The sequence below is a fragment of the Trachurus trachurus genome, assembly GCF_905171665.1.
Source record: "Trachurus trachurus genome assembly, chromosome: 1".
Lineage (NCBI taxonomy): Eukaryota > Metazoa > Chordata > Actinopteri > Carangiformes > Carangidae > Trachurus > Trachurus trachurus.
The window spans coordinates 15,583,713-15,611,681 of NC_139891.1; the positions used below are offsets into that span (position 1 = coordinate 15,583,713).

The window sequence follows — 27,969 nt, forward strand, 5'->3', positions numbered from 1 at the left end:
AGTAAACTGTGGTGTATTGTGCGAATTTAATTATAGCTTTTAATAGTCAATATTGGAGAAATGGTGTATAAGATACATGTTCTATAAAAGGCAATGAACTCAGAATTGAAGATCCAATCAATTTTGAGTGAGTAAACTCTAAATTGGTCAATTCAACTAAAACAAAACAAGAAATTGAACAGCAATATAAACGAGAGAACAGTACGCCTGAATAAATTAACAATAATACTCTTGATTAAACTGATATATTTTTAATTTAATTGATTAACATTGAAATATGGCATATAGAAGTGGCATATAGCCTACAACATCCAAACAGAACAAAGTAACATGATAAAATGTCAAAAATTATCAATCAATTTTCAATCAATCAAGAAAATTCTCATTCTCATCAAATCTCCTCATTTGAGAACATAAATTTGTCTTCTGTCGTTTTTTTTTTCTTTTAATTTTGATCCATTTTCTTGGGGATGCCGTCTCATCCAGTCCATGACGGTTCTGCAGATCTCACAGTGCCTGGATAGGTCCACCCGGTCCGGGTCCCAGACGGTCGTGGCTTGCCATAGATATATCTATGGCGGCTTGCAGCAGCAGCAGCAGCAGGAGCCGCAGACTGACACAGCGCGGAGCCACCGGAGGAGGCGGACCGACCGAAGCACGTCCACTGTGTACGGACGGGCACGAAGCAGCAGCGGCAGCAGTGAGAGCAGCTGTCATGTGAATCAGCTGGACCACCAAGGAAGGAAGGAAGGGAAGGAGATAACACAACAACTCCACTACGTCTCTTTAAATTAAGGTAAAAAAAACAATGCTGTGTATAATTTCTTGGAAACAGCACGTGATATACCGGCGAAAGCTGTGCACGGTAGCCAGCTTTTAGTCTCGGTTTATTAGAGAGAGCGCGGTGTTATTTCGTGACTCCTGTGCAGGATTAGCCGAGCTAACAACAGCTAGCCGCGTTAGCATCGCCAGCCTGAGATAAGATAAGTTGGCACAGGCTCGTTCATGCCAGTGGGCATCTCGCAACGAGTGCCGCCTTGTCATTGTTCGTTTGTGTTGCTGAAGTTGTACATTACAGTCAAAACGAGGTATACAGTGTGCAAAATACCAGGCTTAAACCCGTCGTAGCACACAAAGTCACATAGCATAGGAAGCCCCGGGCCTGTCTGCAGCCACCTTGCAAGGGACATTTAAACCCCGTTGACTCGCACATTAAGAAGTTAGCTCATGTGGATGCTAGGTTAGCTTAATAGTTAGCTACTCTTTTCCTTTTGCAACTGTTGTCCTCCCCTCTCCAGTTTAGCTAGGTCAAGTCCCACGGTCACATATCCAGTACAAGCCAAGTAAAGCAGTGTATTATATTAAGTCCACCATGTAGATATAAAGGAGCTAGTCAGCTGAGCTAGCAGGCTGCGCTGTTTGTTCAGCCATTACTTGGCATCATAACAAAACGTAGGCTAGTTGGCTAGCTAGCTGCTTTGGGACAGACAACAAAGATCAGCCAAGATACATAACACTGAAGCAGCTATTAAAGCGAAACTATAACTCAGCTGATATTTAATTATCCCAGGGCGATGGCAGGTGCTTTTTATTTGTAACAAACAAGCCGAATATGCTCGATAAAGGTTTATCCACGTTGTGAAACCATTGTTTTAATATGTGAGCCAACAGTCAGGTTGTAAACACAGAGTGTGTCCAAACACTGTGGATGATATTTTTTGCAAAAACTTGTTTCAGCCTGCAATTGCCTGTTACATAACCGGGTCGCACGCCATTGCATTGTGATTTGCAGTGAAGTAACGATATGGAGAAACATTAAGGTGGAAAACACAATAGGCTCACATGGGGCAACGTGATCCTTTGTCTGGGTGCACTGTAAAGTCGGAGTTGGGAGTGGGATGGGTGGATGGGACAAAAATCTGAAAAGGGTTGTTGACATCAATGGATCAAATCGACATTTGTTGGATCTCTACTTCCACCTAGTGGTGAACCAACACACAACCCAGCTGAATCAATTTTCAATGGCAAAATATAAAAATTGTGCCAAGGTTTCCAGGAAAACCTTAACAAAAGACCCCCATCTCCCCCATCCTACGAATTGAAATTGTAATAGTATGGTTTTTAATGCATCAGTCAGTTCAGTGAGTGTGTCACTGCAGCTGATTAGAAGTAATTAGCAAATGCTGGATTTGTGTACATATGGATTTGTGATATGTACAGGAATAACTAAATGTCATTAAATTGACTGTAGGTCTGCCTCAACAAGCAAAAAATAATTGGCAACCATGGAGTGACTCCAATCTACAAAAAAACAAATCAATGTAGCTAAATTAAAACAAGAGAATAATAAATGATATAAGAACATAATGTTAAAATGAACACACACTTTAAATTAAGTACCATCAATTTAATAAAAACATTTTGAGAACTGAAAACAAAAAACAAAAAAATTGTTTTGCAGCAATGTTTCCAAATGTTCATTTACATTACTTACCAGATTAACCATGACATCTATTCACCATGCTCTGAATATATCACATTTGTGACTATCTAATCCAGTAAGTATTGCCTTTTTAGTCCACATTTTAGAATAAAATATAGATTTATGTTATTTATTTGTTTACAGGTTAGATCTGGTGAGGCGGCAGGATGGCGGGAGCAGAGGTGTTCACCCCTGCAAACCCCACCTGCAAGATTATGACCTTCAGGCCCACCATGGAGGAGTTCAGGGACTTCAACCAGTACCTTGTCTATATGGAGTCTCAGGGTGCACACCGCGCAGGCCTGGCTAAGGTAGGTGACATCCTCAATCACAACTTGGATAAAGTGTGAAACTTAACCATACAATCGATTTTTTGTAAGCTTTATTTCAGACACGGGTCCATATTTAATTACTCTGTTCCTGATTTATTTCTAACAGCAACCTTTGGCTTCTCTGTTTGTCCCTCAGGTGATTCCTCCAAAAGGCTGGAAGCCCCGTCGTACCTACGACGACATAGATGACCTGATGATCGATGCTCCCATCCAGCAGATGGTGGCGGGCCAGTCGGGGCTCTTCACTCAATACAACATCCAGAAGAAGCCTCTGAGTGTGCAGGAGTTCAGGCGACTAGCAAACAGTGACATGTGGGTAATATGGAGGACTTTTAAACTGCACTTACTATCTGATTGATTAGTTTAGAGGAAGGGCAAACCCTTCCATTGCATCCAAAGGTTAATATGTGCCACCAAAGTGAGAATTTCACTGTTATTTGTCCATAGGGTGCATGACTGATAAAGTGGCCCACGTATAATTTTTAGAATAGAGGAGGACCTGCTAATCTCATATTCTATAAGTAAAGTGAGAACAGCAACAGAGCCCTTGGTAACATGTCCATGTCCAGACCTTCATTGTGGAACCGGATGAGTGGTTTAAAAATGTGATATTTAATAAGGGTATAAAGCGTAACTCATAATGTATTAATCGTGGTGAAAGTTCTCATTGCACAAGACAAATGACCTACACTCACAGTACAAAACGCTATTTCTTTCTCCTCCACAGGTACTGTACACCTCGCTACCTGAATTATGAAGATCTGGAGAGGAAATATTGGAAGAACCTTACTTTTGTCTCACCCATATATGGTGCTGATGTCAGTGGCAGCCTCTATGATGAGGTAGATGGCTTTTCTTTCTCTATTGTTGCTTTCACTCTGTGCTTTATTCACATGCACATGGGTTCATATTTGTTGCCAGTAATTCAAAGGAGCACAGTCTACACCAACACTGGAGCTGTTTCCTTTAAATAAAAACAGTGCATAGAGAACAAAGAGAACAATTTACACAACCTCAGATCTGATTTATTTCCCCATAATACACACTCAGAGAAATACTTAACTTGGTGTGGGGCTACATTAAAATAAGTGAAGCAATCAGATATTCTGGTTTCAACATGGTTGACTGCACTTCGACACTGTATAGTGTTAGTTGATAGTTTGTTGTATAGTTGCTGTAATGCTCCAAACAATACGGTCTTACAGCAGGACATTGGAGACATTTGTCAAGTGACTATATATTTGATATTATGATAAACCCGTCTTGAACTACTGATCACTGATGCTGTTAGTTGAAAATACAGTTTTATTTCTCTCTGCTTAGATTTTCGAATAGGATAGAAAACAATAAACTCACGCTGGGGCAAGAAGATTGTCTTTGCTTTCACTCTGGAAAATAGAAAATAAACAAACATGTCCATGAGTTAGCTAACATCACATTAACAACTGAGATCTCACACTTCCAAAACCATCTGTTATGTCATAAGTCACCCCCCACCACTACCGCCGCCGCCACAGTGAACTTCCAATGAGCACTTTCATTCTCCCTGGGTGAATGTTAACACAAACTCTGCACATACATCACTTTGCATAGTGAAGCACAAACAATTTAACTGCAGGAACAAGGAGATAAACTCACTGCAGGGTGGAAGAGGTCCCAAGTTTGTTGACAACATTAATTGTATTTTGGATAAACAAGTCATTATAAATATTTTTTGTTTGCCATGCATATCCAATAGCATCACCCTGATGGGGTGTGTGATTCGTCAGTGAAAATTGTCAGAGCTTATTTGTGCACAGCTGTGCTGCAGCAGTCATTAACAGCTTTTGTTGGCTTGTTTTTATTTACAGTAGTGAAGTGCCCATACCAGGCAGACGTATTAAAACAAGGTCTCTCTCTCTCAGTCTCTGAATTTCTTGCATACAAAATCAATATTTTCTGTCTGTGAAACTTGTTTTGTAATGTATGTGTGTTCCCAGATACTTAAAATGATGAACAGTTTCCATGTTTTGGATCAGCTTAGTTTAAAATTAATTCATTTATTTTTCCAAAAAGAGCTGGATCTACACCACAGTTCTGAGACATTATCCACAGCCCTGCAGGGTGCACAGATACAGTAGTACGTCCTTAACTCAGGCTCTTTGTGGGTGGTCAGTTAAAAATGTGTGACCCGGTGCAGAAGGTTACTGCTCACCCTTAGGTCCAGAAGCTGTTATATGTTTTGCGTTTTTGTGTTAAAATCTAGCTAAAATTAAAATCTGTGCCTCTTTAGTTGTTCACCATGTTGATGATAATGATAATGGTATTCTAATCAAACTGTAATGGGTGCAGTTGTAGTGCTGCAGATGAGGTGAGATGTTTATTGACAAACTTTTTCTTGCACTTGGTCAGCACAAGGGTTAATGCTACAAGGTGGAAGTTATTCAAGTCTCTAGACCCTCAATAAATGATTAAGTCAAAACTGGCCATAGCTAGGAGAAGTCTTTAACACGCATCAGGTCTGTGTTCTTTGTGGGGTTTCATCAGAGAGACACAGGTGCCAACCTTCTCTTTGGACAGATGGATCATGGGGTTTCTGGGTATGTTGGTACAGATGGCGTTGCTCCTGTTTTTGCAGCTTGTGATATCAAATTGTCCATAAAAAATAATTTAGTTCATTCACAAAAGAGAGGACAAACAGTAAAAGATACCGATTGAATTAAAATGCCATAGTAAACTGCAAACCAGTCCAACCACTGTTACATTGCTCTCTAACCTCTGTTTCTCCTTTTCTAGGACATTGAGGAGTGGAACATCGGTCACTTGAATTCCGTGTTGGACGTAATCGAGGAGGACTGCGGTGTGTCCATCCAGGGGGTTAACACACCCTATCTCTACTTTGGCATGTGGAAGACCACCTTCTCCTGGCACACTGAGGACATGGATCTGTACAGCATCAACTACCTCCACTTTGGCGAACCCAAGTCCTGGTTAGTGTTGCACAAGGATTTTTTTTTTTGGGGGGGGGCATTAGGAATCAAAAGTTGCACAACACAGTGCAATCGAGTAGAGCAGTACGACAAACTGCAGCCTGAGTTACCATAGCGTTGAATTACCACCACCATAACCAAGGTTATAACACCATCCAAGGGTGCAATTTTATCACAGAGGTTTTTGTTAAAAGGTGTACTTATCATGCCTCAACTCTGTGTTCACATTGACCTTTTCTTTTATGTTAATTTTTTTTTCCCCATTTAAGAGTCTCTCCATTTGATTTCTATAGTTCCTCTACTCTTGTGATGAGATTTAAAGTCTTTACACTAATGACCCTTATAAAATGCTTATCCAAATTTGTGTCAGGCCCACCATTTTTAGCACTGACTCTCCTGTCAGATCTTTTTCTATGATTAGAGAGGATTTTAATTAAATACAAAGTCATAGGTTTAATTTGATTTACCTGGCAATTCAATTGCACATGGCCCTAGGGCTTTGTTCCCTTATTGCTTGTTTGCACATTGCACATTGAGGAGGTCACATGCAGTGACTGTGCTTCAGGGGTTTTAAATCCTGGTGAGAATAGAAACATAAGCAGCATAAGGAGCTTGATTGGTGTCAACCAAATATGTTTGATTTCTCGGGAGCTGGAGTCCTTGTCTGTAGGTTGGTGCAAGGCAAAATTGTTGTGGTTAATGTGTGAACTAGTCAATAGCACAACAAATTGTAGTATTGCATAAATCTACCTGAAACACTATTACACTCAATACAACTTGGACTAGTTGTAGTATTTCTGCAGCTTCCTCTACTTCTACCACCACTACTACTCTCAGTTCCATGGTCTCAAACTTTCCATATCCTTGCAAATCTCATCTTTGTACTTCTTACTGACGGCTGATTTCTCTATTTATATATCAGGAGTGGGAGTGTGGTGAAGTTACCTTGTAGTTTGGGTCACAGATTTTTGACAGATATTTTTTGGGAGGACCCAGAGGACATCATTTCTGTATTCTCTGGAAAAATATAACCTTTTTTGGAAATAAACACAACAGACTTGGATCTGATCATTTAACAGAGTCATAAAGTGACATGAAGTGAAACATGACATGAGAAGCAAATATGAGGGCAAAATTAACTGCCCAGATGGTAGATTGATAGGTGTAGGTACCATATTCTCAAACTGTCAAACTATAATTTCATAGAAAATATTGTACCAATCTGATCGTAACATGATGAAGTCGGTCACAGACTTTGCATTGCCTTGGTGTAGTTTGTATTTGTTAAAGCACTTATATTATTCAACAGAAGTATAGCTGGTTTTGGGGCGTCGAGTGGCGCAGTAGGTTGAGCAGGCGCCCCATGTGTATAGGCTACAGTCCTCACTGCAGGCGCCCCACACGGTTCGAATCCCGCGTTGGGCAGCCCTTTCCTGCATGTCATTCCCCCTCTCTCTGCCTCCCCATTTCCTGTCTCTCTCAACTGCACTATCTAATAAAGGCACAAAAAGCCAACAAATATATAAAAAAGAAGAATAGCTGGTTTATTAGGAGGTTCAGGTTAAAATGATGGTGTGAGAAAAGAGGTGAAGAATGCAGATTGATGAAACTGGAGTTTGCTTTCTATTTCTTTGTCAGCTTGGCTTGCTCCATTTCTCTCTCTCTCAGGCCCTAGAGGGAGTTCTGCTCATTAGAGCAGTGAGCCCTGCAACCCCACAGGGATCAGTGTCACAGCCATACAGTGACACACACATACACAGAAACACACACATGCTCAGACTCACAAAGAGCTGCAGAGTGTGCCAAGTACCCACACACATGCATACCTTTATCATCTAGTGCACACGCTGACATACACTCTTTCATCTTGCTGCTATTTTGACATCTTGTCCCTGGAGGAGAGCGGCTTAAGGATGCACCTCTCTCACCTCGTCTCACCCCCCCTCCCCACCCCCCAACTCCTCATGTCACCTCCACCTGAGGTTGCCCCCTCCCCTCCCGCCCTGTCTCTCACTGCTCTGTTAAGCTGACAGGTGACATAATGATAGAAATGCCACAGACTCGAGGGCGGGTGGTGCTAGTCAAATGGAATGCCGAGTCAAACCTTGAGGGAATTCTGTCACGCTCTCTAGGTTTCTCGTAAGAACTTTAGAAATAGTTAAATTCACATTGCGTCAGCAGTGTTGCACAACAAAATGTGGAATAAGGTTGATATAAGGTTCTCTAAACTCTTAACTTGGGAGCTATCAGTCGTGGTTATTCCATCCATGTCGGCAAAGGAGCAAGGGTCATATTTTGAAACTGGAGATTTATTACATTAGGAGGTCTAAATCGTAAATGGTCAGCATTTGATTGGAAAAGCTATTAGCAAGCAGACAAGCAATTACAGCGGGAACAGGAAATTTGAACATTCATAAATGGTCAAGATAATGTCTTCCTGTCTATTGTAATTCATTTATCTACCACTTGATGGCAGTCTTGAAATTGTAAAGTTTCCTCTTGAGAACTTAGCTGCAACTCTGCTACACTGAAGCATAATGAACAAAACATGTTCAGAATTTCACTTACACAGTGAAAAATAATTCTGTCTGCCCCACATCTCTCTGTCTAACAGGTATGCCATTCCCCCTGAGCACGGGAAGAGACTGGAGCGTCTGGCTACAGGTAAAAGAGTAATTTATATTCTCTTTGTATTCTCCATATGAACGGAGGTGGATGAGCCACTTAGATGATTATTAAATAACCACTGCAGCATACTGATGCAGGTGTGCATAAAGCAACAAGGTACAGCACATGAATTAAACTCAGCAATGAGAGGGCACTGGAGGTAAAAGATGCAGCATGCTAATGAGCTCTGACTGCAAACGTGCAAAATCTGCCACTAGTATCAATCAATCAATTTGTTTATTTCGGGCATGTCAATTAAATCATCATCATCACACTTCATCTTAGTTCAAATAATACAATACACATGGCCGAAAGGGAAAGCGGGAGAAGCAAAAGTTTATCTAGTCCCGCCCCCATTATGGTAGAGGTGTAAACTGTGCAAACACTTATGAAAATCCACACTGTATGGCTTTACAGTGAAGAATCCAATGCATACAGTGACATTTGCAACTCAGTAACTGTTAAGATTGTCTTAAGGACGCTAAATCCATGATTAAGTTGTTATTTGGTCCAAATTTGCAATGCAGATTAGTTAAATGGATATTTTTCAAAGTAGAACATTATTTGCCTAGTCATTACAGACAGAAGGTAGAACGATGGGGCAGTAATATGCAAAAATGTTTCTACAATGTATTTATCTGGTAAAATATCAAAGTTAATATATTCCTATATCAAAGTTGAATATTTTGTGTGTGTGTGTCTGTGTGTGAAACTTTTTCCAGGTTTCTTTCCCAATAGCTTCAAGGGATGTGAGGCTTTTCTTCGTCACAAGATGACTTTAATCTCCCCTTCCATACTGAAGAAGTATGGAATTCCCTTTGATAAGGTAGGCTCCAAAACTCTTTAAAAAAGCCACCCTCAGACTTCCTATTCTTGCCATTTGTACTTCCTTTATTTATTTATTTATTTATTTATTTATTTATTTGTTTAATTTCCCTTTTTTGTTAAAAAACAAAACAAAAAAGAATTCAGTGTTTTATCACCTGCCCTGTCTGATGAACTAACTTCTCTGCCTTTGTTTTCTGTCTTCCTATCATACACCATAAGATTACTCAGGAAGCTGGAGAGTTCATGATCACCTTTCCTTATGGCTACCATGCTGGCTTCAATCATGGCTTCAATTGTGCTGAGTCCACCAACTTTGCCACTTTGCGCTGGATAGACTATGGAAAGGTGGCCACACAGGTATCATCCAACCGGGTTTTAGAAGTGTGTCATACATGTCTTTGATGAAGTGTCTCAGATTAAGTTTCAGTTCAACTTTTGATTTACAGTGTCCCATAGAACAGAGCACATTGTAGTTATGGCTCAGGAGTAGTCACTGATTTGTGCAGTCATTTGTTTTTCTAAAGCAGATACTGTATCTGTTCTTGTCTTTTCATCCTCTAGTGCACGTGTAGCAAGGATATGGTTAAGATATCCATGGAGCCCTTTGTGAAGCGCTTTCAGCCTGACCGGTACGCTAACTGGATGGTGGGCAAAGACTCGACACCTATCGACCACACACGTGCCACTCCAAGTACGACACCGGAGCTTCAGAGCTGGTTGCAGGGGCGCCACAAGACCAAACCTACCAATAAAGGGTACTGCAATCATACTTGCTAAATGTGCTGGTTTCAATCTAGTGTAAGAGTGGTGCCATTTGAGTGATATGATACCATTAATGTGAACACAGTTTCCATTGATGATGGGCAGAGAGGATCTGCAAATTAAATTTTCAATGCAACGTTTGGAGAAGCACCAGCTTTGTGATGATGTACTAAAGACTAGGTGGATGGTGGCCTTGGTGCATTGATCTTATGTTTATGAACAGAAATGTGGCAGCTTCAAAAGCCTAATGCCTTTAAGTTGCAAGATTTCACTCATGCTTTCACAAAATTTCAGTATCATGATTTTTAGTTACAATCTTGTTTGATCTCTCTCCCCTCTTCAGCAGTAGCCACTCTCGTATGCGCTCCAAGCGCCTCAGAACCACAGAGGAGCCTGTTGGCTTGGATGGCAGCTCAACTCTGAGCAGCAGCAAGAGGAAAGGCCTGGGTGGTCCGTCGGGGCCCAAGGTGCGAAGGTCTGTGACAGGAACAACCTGCAGGGAAGAGAAAGAGAAGAAAAAAGAAGTTGAGCCAAAGCACAACCTGAATGAGAACTCTCTTCAGCTTCCTGGTAAGAGACTAAGTGATCGCACTGGAAGGTATTTGAGACTTTGGATATCACTGTGATCTGAAAAGTGCAATGCTTTTTATGCTTTTCTTTAGCACTTTGAGATTTGCTTTCAAATGTAACGTGCATTATGAATAAAATGTATTGTTATTATTATTGTTATTAATATTAGCTGGCCCAGTGGTGCGTGTGTCTGTGTGCCTCTTCTCCTGTATTCTGGAAATTTCTCTCAACTGACATGTATAAAAAGTATTTTTACAGTCCTTGTTTACTTGACACTCTTTTTTTTATCCTCAACAGATCCTTGCAGACAGATGTGTGTGGTCAAGGTAAATCGTGTAGAGAGCAACAGTTTGGGATTTTCCAACAAGAGGCCATCCCATAGCTCTTCCTGCAGCCCATCTCCCTCCCCTGCCTCACCAGTAAAGAATGACGTAAAGGCAGAAACAGTCGCTCATGATGACCCTCAACACCTCTCAGGGTCAGGGGCCACCAGCAGGACTCCTGAAGGACAACACCCTGAGGCTACTCAGATGCATCCTGGAATTAATCAGTCAAGGTGTTGCTCTCCTGATCCACAAGACCTCTCAACTTCTCAGGACTGCTCAGGACTCTCAGGAGTCACTCACCTGGAGGCTAACAAACCCAACCCATCTTCCCACACAACAAGTACTTCTGCTGAGACTGAGATGAACCTGTGTCCCCCAGACTGTGAAGCTCAGACATCTAGTTCCTCATGTAGAGAAGACACTTTAAGTCTCACACCAAACACTGACATCAGCATGGACACAGGTACTGAGAATTACACTAACGACACTGCTAAAGCAGAGAAAATGGACACACTAGCTGACCGGAAACATATCACTCCACACTCCACAACAGAAGCACTTTATGATCTCAAAGCTGAGCCAGTAGAGGGGGATAGACGCACATCGTGTGGCTCCTTCTCCCCTTCAGGACACACTTGCAGTTTAGAAAAAAGCAGCACAGAGGAAAATCTTTTCCCTCCTCTGCTACAGAGGAATGCAGCAGATATGCCACAACTCACTCCTGAGCCAGCAGATAAGGTTGAAATCTGCCCTTTGCCACCTGTACTGACCCAAGAGATGCCCTCTCTCACCCCGGCAGATGATGTACTAACTGATGAACCAAAGTCTAGGTTGCGTAGTCACCACGTTGCACCTGTGCTTCAGCGGGAGAAGCCAACTGGCTCTGTGTCCGCTGGTGGAGCCAAACGGGGAGAGGGAGAAAATGAATTAATGACATCAAAAGAGTCTCCTACTGTAGAACACGCCAACAACTGGCATTTCGATTCTCCATATAATTGCAAAGGGGCAGCAGCGTCTAGTTTAGAAGGAAACACGGCTCATTTAGCTGCCAATGCAATGCACAAAATAACATCTGGTGGTGCCCACAAAATGCTGATAATGCCAGACATTGCCGTACAAAAGGGCCATACAAAGCTGGAAAATCTTACTCCTGGACAGAGCAGTGCAACCTCTGGCCAGTTAGTTCAGAGTGGTGCACCTCTAACACAGCAGCAGTCCAACTCAGTGGAGTTAGCAAGTACAGATGACTCCAAAGAGTCAAAAGAGAGAGACAGTACATTCAGTGTGAGCAGTGCTGGCTCTATTTTAACCGGTGCCTCAGACAATAATCCCCCAGCTCCTTCCCCTCCATTATGCACTCAAAGTGACAGCCACTCAGCATTACAACTAAACCACCACACTACATTTTCACCTTCCCATTGTTCTTCCCAGAACCCATACACGGAGCCCAAATCATTCTCCAGCAGTATCTGGAAAAACTTCAGTTCCCAGAGTCCTGCAGTCCTCATTCAGAGTTTACACCCAGAGCTCCCTTCTGACTTCACCCATGACCCGCTCCCTTACACCATGTGGACTGAGCCTCAGTGCAAAGAGGTCACAGACCTGGAGGACCCAGACCAAGTCCTTCGTGAGTCAGAGAACCAGGAAGAAGAAGGCGGGCCTCTCACCTGGGCACAGCTGGAGCCCACCTCTCTAGTTTCAGTCGGTGCCGTGGAGCCACTGGGGCTTTGTGGAGATTATGGGCTCCACAGAGGGGAAGAGGAAGGGGCTGAAGGCCTCTCTCTGTGCAGGGAGCTGGGGAGACAAAGGGAAGCAGGGGAGAGCCTACATTCAGATGCAGCTGTTTCACCTCTCGGGACAAGAGAGAGAGAACAGGATGGTGTGTCTGATATGGAAATAGAGGGATCTGATGGCGAAGAGGCGGAGCAGCAAAGTAGTGTCAAGGGAGAGAGCAGTAGTGATTCATCTGATGAGGAGGAAGAAGAAGAAGAGGAAGAAAATGATACAAGTAACTATGAGTGCGATGAATCGGGCCTTGAACCAGGGGAGGTTTGTGCTGTGAGTGTTTTTTTGTTGTTGTTTTTTTTGTTTACTTTTTTACTGTGAGTGTTTATTACACATGTTCAGTCTTTAGCTCAGGTTTGATACAAATCCAGATGATGTGCGTTCTTAACACTTTACAATGATGCCTGTTCATGTCAGTACCCTGCCCCGTCAGTGAAGAGGACCACAAAGAGCTGGCGTCACCCACTCAGGAAACCTACTGCAAGGGCTGTACCTACCGCTGTGAAACAACAGGCCACCAGTGATGATGGTGGGCGCATTTAAACACACACACATGCAAACAGTTCATTGACGGATATCACAGGTTTTACCTGGAGAAGACTTGCTACATAGCGAGTGGCACCATGACAGAAACCATGATCCTTTGACTTCTGTTGGACGCATTTCAGTCAGATTGAGTACAGTGTTACAACTTTGTTTGATTTGTTGAGTTTGTATACCAAAAAGCCTGTTTTAAACATTTTAAGTACCTTTACATCTTCCTTTTTAAATGGTCGTCTGACTGGCAAGAAAGTATTAGAGTTATAGATGTAGTGAAGTAAAAAAAACTTCTAAACATTAAGTAATGCCAGGTAACATTTGTGTTCTCCCACAGCGTAGCTTTTTATAACCATTGAACCATTCCCCTCTGCGGTCCCTGCTTCCCCTCCCCATTTTTCACATTTTATGTCCCCCAAATGGTTCCTCTGACGTCAATGTGCACATAAACCAAACAGATTTAACTCTCAGGCCTACCACAGTAAAATGACCTAGTGATAGATACTGTATTTGTTTTCATAGTTTTTAACAGGGTGGGAATGTGGGCCCTCCATTAACAACTGCTAATGTATGAATACGCGCAGTCACATTCATCATCTCCATGGTTGTGAAAACCAATGAATAATTCAGCAGCCCCTTTTAGTTGTTTATCCCTGAGTAAGAAATGACCATGAAATGACCATAGCTGTGAGAAGCCCATTTTACAATGATGAGATCTCTTAATCATTGCAAGCAATTTTATAAACAGACAAACGCCTATTCATGTGAACATCTTTCAAGGCACTGGAGGGAAATGTCACCACTGATAGATTGGATCTGACTTAGCAGGAAGTCGATTAATACTGCAGAAGTCAATTGTGAGAATGATGCATGCTGTGGTTTTTGATATTCAGGTCACACAATTGTTTCCAAAATCATAATTGTCTTAATTAATTAACAAACCATCAGACAGGAGATCTGCACTCTGTATTGCATGAATTATCATCTGGGCCACAGTAAGAGTGGCACTAAGTTGAACAGATGAGTGATTGTGAGGTTGTAAGGCTTTATGTTGTCTCAACTTAGAGCCCCCTGAAGCAAGCCTGGCAGAGGAGGAGGAGCAGGAAATGGAAGTGTGGGCGAAGCCCCTCGTCTACCTGTGGCAGAACAGGAAGAGCTGCTTCACTGCAGAGAGGGAGTACAATGCTCAAGCAGCCACCATGCAGCCATGCTGTGCTGTGTGCACACTCTTCATGCCCTATTATCAGGTAAAGGGGAACTCTCTCTCTCTCTCTGTCATATGTGCATCTAAAATATATTACAGTTCCATTAGTGCAAGATGGCTCTCATGAGTATATCTACAGACACAACTCATAAACACACCTTAAAATGTGACTGTATGTCCTTGGCTCTCAGCTGGAGATGGAGAAACCAATATGAGCAAATTGTCATTAAAATAGTGCTCTGTGAAATGGGATGTATAAAATACATTTACAGTCCCTTTTTTATTACAAAAGTTTAGATTCATCGGCATCTTCAAAGAGACGTTTAAATAGTTCACAACTGTCTGTGTAATAATTAAATGACTTCTAAATAATTACCTGTAAATAATGCTAATGTCAATTTTTATCTGTGTGGAGCCAAATCACAATTTATCTCTCAGCACTTTTACTCATCAATAATACTCGGCCCGGTGGCGATGAAGGTCAGGGTTTTTCCACAGCTAATTTACCTCGGGCTAATTGCTGTCCAGATGAGCAAGTTTTATTACCCACCTCCCTGTGTAATAGCAAGAAGTTCTTAAGACAAGCATGAAAGTCACCCATTCTTTTTCCCTCCATAGCCTGAAGACAAAGCAGAGGATAATAGACCTGCCACAGCAAAGGACACCTCCAAATCTTCCTCTCCCACGGAGGGCCCCACACGTCCCTGTGGAGGTCTGAGGAGGACCAAGCCCCTCATCCCAGAGATCTGCTTTTCTTTCCGAGAGCAGAACTGCCCGCCAACTCCCACCAACCCTCTGCTGCAGGAAGATGGCACCTCCCCTCTGCTCTACTGTCAGGGCTGCTGCCTGCAAGTTCACGCAAGTAAGTATGCAATGGGGGAGAATAGTTGTGGATGTACATGTGGACGGGTGTGAGATTCGGGCGGTGGGTCCTAAGGGTGACAAAGTTATAGTTTATGGTTTTCTGAACTTCATATTGTCTGTTTACTGCCCACCACATAAATCCATGTTGTTTGTTTTTACATGTTGTGCTTTTCTCCCTGATGTCATTGTAAGAGGGTCAGTGAGTTTAAGTCCTGACTCACTCCATCTCAATGTTCCACCTCCCTCTCCGTTTCCCTTTACCCCCACCACCCCCCACTCCCCCTTCTCTCTCTGTGGTCTGAGGTATTTTATTTCCCTCGTCAGCCGAATTAGGGTGAATCTTCTGTCTTCACCACACACACTTCCTGTCCAAAAGCCCCACACCAGTGCAACAAGCCCTCACACACACACACACACACTTAAAAAGCCCTGGGGACATTCTGTTCCACAGCACGCACAGACACAGTACATGTATATTATCGCAATCCCTCATTCACACATTTTAACAGGCGTAGATCTTTTCTCCAATCCATACACATTTTGCCAGTGTATCTTAAGCTTCCAGCCAGTCCTCTACAGTTTTGTGCTTACACACACACTTACTTTAGGCAGTCTTATGCACTGTCCCGAATCCACAGCTTCGAAATGGTGTTGGTTCTCCATGAGTCACTTTCAGTCCCTCATACTTTCTTGACACTACTTTTGAGCCAGTCTCATTTTTTTTTTCATTTGAAAGACAGGGTCTACTGTAAGTGAGTTTGAGTGCTCAACTGTTGTATGCTGTGGGTATTTTACATGTAGTCAACTTGCTTTGGGTGAGCGTGTGGAGGTACAGGAGGGCGGAAGCAGGAGATGAAGAGCATGTCATCTGACACTGATGAAAAAACCACAAGTTTGGGTTTGAGACTCCACAATAAGTACGAGTTGATATTGCTTTCCCTCTGTTCTGTTATCTGAACTCAGGAGAGCGGGGGTGAGCTTAGATTTTTATGTTTTGGTTTTGTGATGGATTGTTGGGGAAAAGAATGGAGACATGTGCTCGTATACAGAGTTTAAGTGTTTCTTACAAATAAAAATTCCCTTCAGCTTATCTTTGTAAAGCCTCCAATCCATGGATATAAACCAGCTGCCAGCTTTGAAAACCATGTTTGTCTTAGTTTAAAATATTTAAACTGTTTTTCCGTTAGAAGCTACCACAATTTATTTAATTTCTTTTTTTTTAATATAATATTAGTGTGTCTCTGCCACACCAAGGACACAAACCAAAGCTGAACAAAACAACAATATTTACACAAAGTGGCTGGTGTTTTTCATACTTCTTTATGCTTGGCAATGTCTGTCAGCCATGTTGTCTGGGTTACAGAGGGCTAGCTGCACAAGTGTCTGGGACTAAAGAATACTGTCACGCCAGTGCAAGTCTCGCACGGCTCAGAGTGCTTTGACATGTGGATAACCACACACAAACAGAGACATTTATATACAAACATGCACAGATGTACGGCAACTGTTTCTCGTGTGCTGTCTGCATTTCTTGTTTAACCACACCAACATTTCCATACGCACGCAGACACAAACCCCTCATACCATAAAGATCTCCGTTTCCACTTAGTTTGCAATACTGGGCATGTCTGCATGGAACAATACCATCTCTCTGTCAAGAATATCTGGAAACAATGTGGGTGTATGATTTTATTCTTTTATTTATAACTGATGATGGATGAGGAACCACTTGCCGCCAGTGTAGCTGTTTTCTGTGAATGGTTCATTGACACTGTGACACCCACCCGAGCACTTTGGCAGTATTTTTAGGGAAATTTTACATTTTCACTTACACATGCATACATTTTTATCCATCCTCTCCACTTTTAGGTTGCTATGGTGTTGCTGCAGATGACGTCAGCGAGCAGTGGTCTTGCGATCGCTGTACAGAAGGAAGCTTTACAGCAGTAAGACTCTTTTTTTGCCCTAATTGTATCACATTACATGTATGTGCGAAGCTGTTGAAAAGCATCATGATGAGAACAGTCATTCCTTACATCACCTTAGCAGGGCTTTATCTCACGCAGGGTTTGTAACTAGTGTTAACATTTCTTTAACTGCAGACCACATTTTCCAAAATGCTCACAGTTCCCCTCACAAACACTTAACTGAGAAGAGGAACAGACAGCAACATAAACAATACAAGTTGCCCCACAACTGTTTTGGGAATAAGAATCTGAATCCCCTTTTTTTTACGATCTAAAACAAGATCATGGATTCCTGTATCCCTCACTGTTTACATTACACGCTGCCATTTGTCCCTTAAGCCAATTTAATTGTTATTATCCTGTTTTTTTTCTGAATCTAAGTATGTGCCACTTATAATGCAATTATTGTATTGAAGGGCCGTGTCTCTTGCTGTTTTCACAGGAATGCTGTCTCTGCAACCTCAGAGGTGGAGCTCTGAAGAAAACCCAAAACGACAAGTGAGATAAGCTTTTGTTCTGTGATTAACTCAGCATACTCATCTCTGTTCTCCAGAGCACAGATGAATGAATTGTCTGTGCATCTGAATCAGAATAAGGTAATAATTTACTTGTTTGTACATCTGTGTGTGTGTGTGTGTGTGTGTGTGCGTGCATGAATATATAGATGGGCCCATGTGATGTGTGCAATAGCACTGCCAGAGGCCAGGTTCAGTGATGAAGCCAAGAGAAGTCCCATTGACACCAGTAGGATCCCCATGCAGCGATATAAGCTGGTGAGGAGACACACACACACACACACACACACACACACACAGATGCAGTACTGGAATTCCCCAGGTCCTTGAGGACTGGCTCGGTCTAATTAATGAAGTGTTCACAGTTCTAATTAACAATGTGAGACGAACATGCCCGCAATCAAAGCTAGATAATTAACCACTGGTGGGTGGGAGAGGGGGTTTGTGTGTGTAGGGCTGTCCGTGTGCAAGTGTTTGTCTAAGTGTGGGTGTGTATCTGTCCGTATGTGGATGTGCATGCATTTAGAGTGTGTGTGTGTTTGCTTAATGAGAAAGCTGGAGTGTGTCTCAGCAGACCTGACATGGTGCCACTATAGTTAGCTCTGTGCTGCAGGCAGCATGATAGCTCAGCAGAAACCAAAGTGTTGGAGAGAGGTGCATCATAACACAAGCTAGATAACGGATAACGCTTCTACCCATTCCCAGCTTTCATTATTGTTTCAGCAGTGAATATCACATTTAAAATGAAGCTCTTTGAAGAAGGATATTTGATAAGGGCATGTGGTGTGACTCCCTAAAACACCCTGAAACACAATTTAATTTGCTGTGAGTTTAGTATTTAAAGCTACTAATAACATAAACGAGTGGCAGCCGTTGACATTCAGACACAATTAAAAACATGAAATGAAATGCAGCTTTTGATTGTCAGGGAAATGAAGACATAAACTCAGGTGCTGCCTTATAGGCCGGTGACAGCCCCCAACCCAAAAATATCCAGTCATCCCTTTGCCGCCAACGATTGAATGGAGGAATAAAGAAATGTCAACCTTGAACAATGAAATCTAATTAACATTAGACTGTAGCAGTTAAATTGTACCTTGTAAACTTTTAACTGAGTCTACAGAGACGTCAGCTTTGTAACCAGGACTGCAACTGAAGATCTTTTCTATTAATCTGTTGCTTATTTTCTATGTGTCTCTACTGTTGTGTATTGCACAGGAAAAAGCAAAGCCATACTTTTTTTATTTGATCATCAAAATAGTTGCCATGCATTTTTCTGTTGATCAATTAATCAATGAGTCAATGCGGCCGTAGTTGTAACACCACAGAGAAGCAGCCAGTCTGTCTTCTTAGATGAGTGCTTAAATAAATGTAATTGGGGGGAAACTAGTGCACTGTTACTGAATAGGACACTTTGTGGACACAATGACATTACCCACAGGGTATTTACAGGGATATGGTTCATATCTCCTCACACCACATTGAAATTAAGCTCATTTGGATGTGAAAGCACAAACCACAAAGTCAGTTTCCATATCCACAGGCCAAAATCTGAACAAAATGAAAATTATAGTCCAGACCAGGAAGGGTGGGAAGCTCATAAAAAGCCCCTGATCTGACCCTGATGATGGACAAACTCTTTCAGATCTTGTACTGATCTTAATTTTCTTTCTGTGAAAACTTCTTTTCCTTCACTGTTAAATGTTATTAAGTTTGTCGCAGTGCCAGTTTTTGCATGACGCCACAGATTGCACTCTTTCTAGCAATGCAGCTGAAAGAAGATTCTTTGAAAATCCTGCACTGTAAATTTCTCCCTCTTGCAAGCTGTATCTGTTCTGAAGATTCATGCACGACAGCAATCTGTTTGTTCACACTACATGATGACACAAAGTCTTTACTTACTGCTGCCAATTTCTCACTAATTAACATGCTGACACAAGTGCTTTCTGGATGGACTGTGCTGCAGTTGATGATAAAACAGATGGGCCTCTTTTAAACAACCTCTTTTGAGTTCTAATTTAAGGTAGAAACATGACACACAGCACAGACTGTTCAAATAAATAATAAGCTCCTTCACACATACTGTAGTAGAGAAAAGGATGTGCATTATGATGATTATGAAGGTTTTAACTTATCTTTATTGGTATTTAACGGGGTGAGGTTGGGGATGTTGCACCTTTCTCTTGTCCACTTCATCATTTGTATATTTGCTGTGAGCCACGTGTTTTTAAAGCTCGCATTGGACCCATTGCCCCTGCAGCAGCCCAGTACATTCATAATTTACTATCACACAACACACATGCACACCGGCGCGTGCACATACACATTCATAATTTACTGTGGGAATGTTCTTAACGCATGGTTCAACACAGGCACCCAAATACACTGTGGAGAAGGCACAAGTATGGGGGGGAGTGGGTTAGGCTCATACACGCACACAAACCTGCACACAGCGAAACATAAAGCTATGCTGACATATTTACACTACTTTATGTTTCCATACACATTGTTTTTCCACCAAGAAACATACATGTATACAAACAAATGCACGCGCGTATCTCCCCGCCATTCATGCACAGATTGTTACATGCCAGTCAGAATCTTGTCATGCTGATCTCAAAAGAGGTGGACGAGACTGTCGGGCCGGTTCATCAGCGCACCGCCGTCCATAATGGAGGAGGTATGGGAAAAGGCTTTATGAAATGTAGGCCAAGTTAGTCACCAAGAAAAGCACTCAGTAAAAGTCAGACAGTTCAGAAACAGAGGAGCGAAAAAGCAATAGAAGATTCATTAACAAGGAAAAAGATGCGCTAAAGTTAAGGATTTTCATCACCTGTTTGAAATTGAGCATTCACATCGCCTTTTGTGTTGCTTTTACAAGAAGAAAAGGGACCTCTCCAAGTGTCTCGCTGTGCACAATACCCTCTGATCCTCAGCTGATATCTGAATTAAGTAGGCTAAGCTGATAATTGCATAGGTGAAGCCAGTCCTGCTGCAGAGGTTAAATTTGATTAATACTGCCCAGGTTAATTAATTAAATCAAATATTGATTTTTCAAAGAAACGAACAAAGGGCATTTATTTCAGAGGCTCACCTGATAAGGACAGAGACTTAAAAAAACAACAACAAAAGGTTGGATATCCCACAGCATCACCTTCTTATCCACCCTAGAAAAGCAGGGCTATGTTTATATCCTTTTCTCTGAATGTCATTTTAAATAATGTTTATCTCTGTACTCCCACACATGCTGTTTAGACATATCCAATTCCTTTGTGCACATGATAAAAATACAAATGTGACAGATTACATGTCATCAGGTCCTTTCACACACTAAGATTCTTATTTACAAACCTAAGCTAATTCCCACTTTGAGTTCACTTGCTGCCGAGGCACTTCCTCTGTGGAGGTTTTTCTATATATAGGCATATGATCTGTCAACATGTATGGATAGTTCAGTATGGATTTACAGGAATTAGATTAATGAATAAATTACCTTCAAAGAGATGTGAAACCACACCTCAAGAGAGAAGGAAGACAGGGCGGGGAAGCGGAGCGAAAAAAGAGAGCCTAGATGGGTGTTTTTATTAGGAGGAGAGTGAAGTAAATGGAGTGAGATGGGAGGCATGCAGAAGGGGTGAAAGAGGAACGGGGAGCTCGCACGGTTATAATGGGATGATGTCGTCATTTTTTCCCTTTAGTGGGAGAGCGAGGGATTTGTGGGAGAGGAGGTGAGGGGAGATGTCACTGTAGAGGAAATGGACTTGATGGGCTGCTTGGTGCAGAAAACCAAGGGATAGTCTTAAAAATTTAGGTACGAGTGTGTGTTTGTGCATCGGCTGAGTTTATGTGTATCATGCCCTCCGATGTGCGGTTGTGTACTGCTCACAGACCTCAAAGGGGGGAGAAGAAAAACAACACCACAACATAGACATAGCAGCACTGGTTTGTTGTGGAAACCTCAGATGATGTCATCTGATTGGTCTTATTTGAAGGTTTCCTCATATTGTAGCGGTGAAATAACTCGCGCTGGCTCTGGCTCCCGCCTCATTTTATACCCTCGTATCTATGTTTTGTTTACACCACCGTATCCAATAACAGTGTCTTGAACAGATTTCACAGATATGATTATTTGGAGCACATAATGGTTTTAAATAATGTTAGAGGTTCATGCCACAACCGAGCAATGATTCACTTAGCGGTCTCTTGTCTCTAATTCGCCGCTGTTTTTCTTGAGCTCATATTCAAGGTCCCTCAAGTGGAAATACAGATTTTAAAATACTTATTTTTTTTCAACCAAGGCTACACTTTTTAACAATGTCAGTTTTCCATCGCTGTAGTAAAGTTACTCAGTGACAGTTGGTTTGATGGTTTGAATTCAGACCCAGCTTATGTGTAACTAAAGTGTATTCAGTCCCTCATTGGTCAGTCCTTGGTACTGACGGTTTGCTCTGGACTGTCTGTGTTTACAGAAGTGCATCTATTGTCGTAAACGCTGCTCAGGGAAGCGTCAGGCAGGCGCCTGCATCCAGTGCTCATGTGGCCGGTGTCCCACCTCCTTTCACGTCACCTGCGCACATGCTGCCGGCGTGATCATGGAGCCTGATGATTGGCCGTATGTCGTGTCAATCACCTGCCACAGACACCAATCAAGGAGTTCGTCAGCTGTAAGTTATAGGACCAGTGCCTCCTCCAGCTGGTGTGAACCAAGCTGAGCTCAGAGAGAATGGACAAGGCATCGTGTGAAACAAACTACTGATGGGAAAAAACTGTTGATATAACGTGTTGTATCAACAGTTTGTCTGCCAAACAGTACCTCATTAAAAATCATTCAAATATGGTGATTGTTTCTGTTTTAAGAGACAAACAACATCAACAGGGAAATCTGAAATATTTACAGTTCGTTTTGTGTAGAAAAAAACAAGTGAAACCTGCTGAAAAATAACACTGTTCCTTTGTGATCGATAACAAGTTCCTGGTGTAAATTCTGAAAAAAAAGTTTCCTCTGTTACCTCTACCACCATTGTTAACAGTGAATAATAAATGACTTGAACATGTGAGGTGTAAATGAAGTCATGTCTTGACTCTACATTGTACTTAATTTGTATGGTACAGTTTGTTATAACAGAACTCCCACACTGTGTAAACTTGCAGATAGCTGGTGCTATAGGTGGCTGTACACTAAGTAGATGTAAAGAGGCAGTGGTGATTTAATGAATCAATGAAATTATTAATTATTCAGAATAGATTTTCCATTAAACCAATGTTTTATTTATTTTTTGCTTTGACTATATAAAAAAAAAACTAAAATATATATTTAAAATTGCATCCATTGTTCACTCAACTCATCACCTTACTCATGTAGCTTTTAATGAAAAGTGTCCATACCAAGCTCTGTGGATCAGCCACTGTTATGAGGACATTAGTAAATCCTTAGTGCCGAGAACATTGCAAACTAAATTACATTTACTTCTTTTTTTTTATTGGAGTGGCAAAAGCTCAAACTGGTCAAATGAAACCAAATGGTGCCGTTAGATGTGTGTAAGAAAATGTTTCTTGGTAATTCAGGTATCAGACCCTTAAAATAGATGACATAGTAACATGAACGACTTTTGGTTTGACATCATTTCATGTTAATTGTCATACATTAGTCTAATTGCAGCTCCCTGCTCTGTCTATAATAGAAGCAGCGAGCGTGCCAAGCGTCCATCTCACTGGGCCAGACGGTGATCTCCAAACACAAGAACCTGCGCTACTACAGCTCCAAGGTCACACAGATCACCTCCCAGGTGTTCTACGAGGTCATGTTCGATGACGGCTCCTTCTCCAACGATACCTATCCCGAGGATATAGTGGTGAGACTATGTTTAATTAGATATGGGTTAAAGAGGTCACCCCCCAGTTGTGCGAGGGCATATCAGATATTAAATCCCCTCATTTCAAATCAGCCTCTTTTTTTTGGTTCTCAGATGGTCACTGCATTAGGGATTACCAATAAGCTTGTTTAACATCTTACTTTAAGTTGTGCATCTGCAAAGCCACCGTGATTAAGAGTGATTATGAATCATTTCTCTAAACCTTTCTGTGAGCACCATGGAGCAATGTGGATTTGTGAACAGGCCATTCAAACTGAAACACAGTATCAGAGGACTGCTGAGTTGTCATGGTAGCGGCAAATAATCACCAACATGACCGTTCTTGATGAGTTGAAATTCATGGATTTTGTTCAAGTGATTATGGTAATGACTGAGTCTCACTTGGTGAGCTTAACACTGTTTCAGAGAAGTGGCTGTGACAAACACATCCGCACACTAGTGTGTTACTGTATTAGTGAGGACACTCAATCCTGAACCACATCCTTAGTTGACCTAGTCTTCTTTAGATGTACGGCAAATTGTGCCTCTCTTTAATTCTTACTTTAAAAGCCTTCAATAAAAGAGAAGGTCTTTTTTATCTGGAAGCTGCTATGATGGAAATTCCAGTGTCATTATAAAATCTGACTACTATGCCATTTATTTATTTTATCATATTCATGTTCTAGTTGTGTTTATATGTTTTGAACACCTTTTCATTTGAAATTGTAACTTGTTGTTACATGTTAAATACCCACTGTTAGGTGTATTTTACAGAGAATGAGCAGAGATTGTTCAGTGTTGTGTGAGTCTGTATGAGAGGTTGGACATCAGTTTAAAAACGGTGTGCCTGTTGTGTGGTCTCCATAAAGGTTACAAGTATACACAAGCAGTGAGGAATAAGATGCTGAGATTTTAGAGCGTTTGAATCTTTCACAGCAGACTTGTCAAACAGCAGGGTACAGGGTCTGTCTGTGTCAAGTCTCCCTGTGACATTAACCTAATTCTACCAGTAATCCTAAAACTAAAAAGAGCTCTTCTCAACAAACCACCCACTGGGAATGACACTTCTCATTTTTCTTTCTTTTTAAGGACTTTTTTTTTTAACAAACTTTCAGGCACTTTCACAACCGATCATTATTCTCTTGTAATTTTAGAGCAGAGACTGTGCGAACTTGGGTCCTCCTGAAGTAGGAGAAGCTGTTCAAGTGAAATGGCCTGATGGGCTCTTCTACGGCGCCAAATACCTGGGATCCAACGTCTCCTACATGTACCAGGTATGCACACGTGAACTGGAGACATGCAGTTATAATGTGTGAAGAACAGACACAATTTGTATAAGGGCCAATCTTTTTCTTTTAAGTGCTGAATAAAAAACTCGGTTGTAAGTCGAACCAAAAACTTGTTGAACTCCCTCAGCGTCAGAATCATTGTGACTCCAGTGACGTCGTCAAGGTCCGCAGGTCTGCAGTGTGTGTGTGTGTGTGGGGAGATGAAGGGGGAGAAATATAAAGATGCTCGAGACAGACTGAGGGAGGTGACTAAAGAAAAGGAGAGGGAAGATGATGGGAGGATGAAAAGACAGATGTATAGGAAGCAAAAACTATTCAAACCGAGAAGGCAGATGGGGAGAGAAAGAGAGATGGAGAGAGCAAGATAGAACGAAGAGGAGGAGGATGAGAGGGAGGTGACAATCTGCATTATTCAAACTCACTGAAATATTCACTAAGCAAAGAGTCATGCACCTTCCACTTAAAGCTTTATTTAGTTGAGCTGGGCGTCAACCGTTAGTTATGCACAAATGCATCTGTGACGCACACACTCAGTTTGACATAGGTCAGATTTTAGAATAAGGCTGAACAAGAACTTTCCATTGTCAAGGTATGTTTAGGTATGAAATGGTTTCAGCCTCTGTTTTACTTCAAGGTCTACATGACATTGGAAAATTTGAATTTCCCGAGCAGAAAAATGTTTTGTATCTTTTTTTAAAAGAACAGAGGTGACATAAAATTGGCCTCTTTCTTCCTCCCACACTGTCAAATCACACTGCTTATTCATGGTTCTTTGTAGCGTATGATGAAATATCATTACGATGAAATTGGTTATCTTGCTTTTCATAATAAAGGTATAAGAAATGCTGTGTAAAACTCTGTATTATTAATGCATTAACTAGACGAATGTTTAACCTCACCACAAAACACTGCTCTGCACCGTCTAACCCTATTATATGTAGATAAATACAGATTAATTTATCACACAGAAAATGTGGCAGTATGTATACAGACCTTAACAGTGTTTGCCCAGCCAGCAAGGCAAAAACAAGTGTGCACATCACCAGGTGCTGCCTGTTCAAACTCATTGCTTCATTGTAATAACTGAAGGGGATATCCACATTTTTTATGAACTTCTCTCATCTGAGTAATGGTGGTTGGACAGTTATAGGGCAGTGAATAAATGACTTTGGTAGGGGGAAAAAATCAAACTAATGAAACTATAAAATTAAATAAAAATTGGAATTTGAACAGTACTCAGTGGAAATTATGCCCACAACCTTGGATGTGCGAGAGTGAATTGTAAAGTGTTCTGGATTAATGTTTTATGTCGTCTCAGGTGGAATTTGAGGACGGGTCTCAGGTGCTGGCAAAGAGAGAAGACGTCTATACTTTAGATGAAGACCTGCCTAAAAAGGTGAAACATAGACTTGTAAGTATTAGACTTAATGGGCAACACATAAACTTAAAAAAGTCAAGTTTGATAAATTAAAACACGTGAAAGTTAAAATATTCTCTTTCCACCTGATACGTTTTCTTATTTACTGATGTTTCTCTCTTTTTACAGTCCACGGCCTCAAGCATGCGTTTCCAGGACGCCTTCTTTACCACGCAGGGGGAGAGGAAACGGCAGAGGACGCCCAATTCACGCTTCCAGAAGGACTATGTGGCCCTGCCAGGCCTCCGTACAACTGCCAAAAGCACATGGGAGCAGCGCAGCCACAAAGGGAAATGAAGTCATGGACAAGGATCAATGACAAATGAATGCACTGAAAAAACAGTGGATGCAGAGGGGAGGTTGTTAGTGTGAGTGTGCGTGTGTGTGTGTGTGTGTGTGTGTGTGTGTGTGTGTGAATATGCTTGTATGTAAGTGTTTTCGGATATACTTCCATCTTGACAACTATTGCTCACACAACTTCTCTGTGAATAGATGAGACGAGACAGCGTGAGGGAGCTGGGCGATCTGCATTAGATGGACGTTAAATTATCTGTGCTTGTACGCTGTACTTCAGCGATTGGTGGATGGATGGTGTGACAGGCTGGAGGAGCTTTCTGATTGGATAGCTGGACTCTCATTGGATGGGCTTACAGAGGGCATTGTTGCCTCAGTTGCCTCGTGCTTTCACATCTGTCAGGGAAAACAAACGTGACTTACAATTGTCACATCACCCTTTTTGAAATAAACAAACTTTTTTCTTTGTACATGGAAAAATAAAAAGTGAGATTTTTCTAAATAGCTTGCCTATGGTAGCTTTTTAGGGGTCTGTTATCTCCCATTATGATTTTGAATATTTATGCACTTTGCTTGTAGTATTCTCCTCATGTCTTAATGTTTCGCCCCGCATGTTAAACATTGTCTCCTAACTGCTTCTGCTGGCCAAGTCCCAATTGCACCACAATGGCTTCCTCTCTGCGTGTTGTTCTATTGTTCTTTTTTAATCAGCACAGACAAAAGTATGTTAATTGTGTAATTTGACATTGAATAACTGCAGAATAAAGAAAACGATTGACCACACTGCTGAGGTTAACAAGTCAGACAGGAAGCCATGCTTGTGTGTTGGATTTTGTGCCCTCCTAATGTGAAATGCTACTGTTGCTCTGTTGAATGAAAATACTTTGTTGAAATTATTTAAAATTTGTATTTATTTTTGGCTTGCTATAGTTAAACTATTGCTAACTGCTGTAAGGAAAACAATAAAAAATTACATATGTTTTTTTTTTTTAAATAAAGTTGTCAGTTATTTTAAATAAGATTCAGTTCATGAGAATTAATACACAGAGGAGACGGTCCAGGCCAGTATTAACACCATATTTAGTTTTTAAATAAACATGACGCTAATATAGGTGAATATGTTGAAGGGATGTGATCAACTAGTGATTTTTATTCACAAGTAAGAGATACAAACTAACTATTGTGCACAAAAGTTCATAGTATTGTTTATTTTAACAGTCTACACTAACCCGCACTCAATGGTAGCAATATCAATGTATAAATATCTGGGCGTTTTATTTGATACTCATTTACGTTTCAACATAATATT

The 27,969-nt window shown here is 41.4% G+C and overlaps 1 protein-coding gene across 5 annotated transcripts; it reads left to right on the plus strand.

The window, feature by feature from the left end:
* Nucleotides 1-651: 651 nt before the first annotated feature.
* On the plus strand, nucleotides 652-27,612 carry kdm4c (lysine (K)-specific demethylase 4C). 5 transcript variants are annotated; one of them, XM_083977381.1, is made up of 22 exons: nucleotides 652-796; nucleotides 2,627-2,793; nucleotides 2,951-3,126; nucleotides 3,542-3,656; nucleotides 5,590-5,783; nucleotides 8,398-8,447; nucleotides 9,173-9,276; nucleotides 9,498-9,635; nucleotides 9,840-10,033; nucleotides 10,384-10,610; nucleotides 10,908-12,994; nucleotides 13,139-13,250; nucleotides 14,324-14,505; nucleotides 15,081-15,324; nucleotides 17,196-17,272; nucleotides 17,736-17,791; nucleotides 17,958-18,066; nucleotides 22,278-22,472; nucleotides 23,490-23,660; nucleotides 24,815-24,934; nucleotides 26,268-26,360; nucleotides 26,496-27,612. In XM_083977381.1, the coding sequence occupies exons 2-22, from the start codon at nucleotides 2,650-2,652 to the stop codon at nucleotides 26,661-26,663; spliced, it is 4,956 nt and encodes a 1,651-aa protein (XP_083833507.1). In that variant the 5' UTR covers nucleotides 652-796; nucleotides 2,627-2,649; the 3' UTR covers nucleotides 26,664-27,612. The 5 variants fall into 5 exon arrangements, with proteins under 5 accessions (XP_083833507.1, XP_083833509.1, XP_083833508.1 ...); XM_083977383.1 differs by having other exon boundaries at nucleotides 26,268-26,345; XM_083977382.1 differs by having other exon boundaries at nucleotides 10,387-10,610.
* The last annotated feature ends 357 nt before the right edge of the window (nucleotides 27,613-27,969 follow it).

Bases quoted from the DNA above. Each gene is read 5' to 3' on its own strand.
- kdm4c (XM_083977381.1), top strand. From the start codon at position 2,650: ATGGCGGGAGCAGAGGTGTTCACCCCTGCAAACCCCACCTGCAAGATT. The intron at 17,792-17,957 runs GTGAGATAAGCT...ATGAATATATAG, and splicing joins AAGAAAACCCAAAACGACAA to ATGGGCCCATGTGATGTGTG. The intron at 18,067-22,277 runs GTGAGGAGACAC...CTGTGTTTACAG, and splicing joins CCATGCAGCGATATAAGCTG to AAGTGCATCTATTGTCGTAA.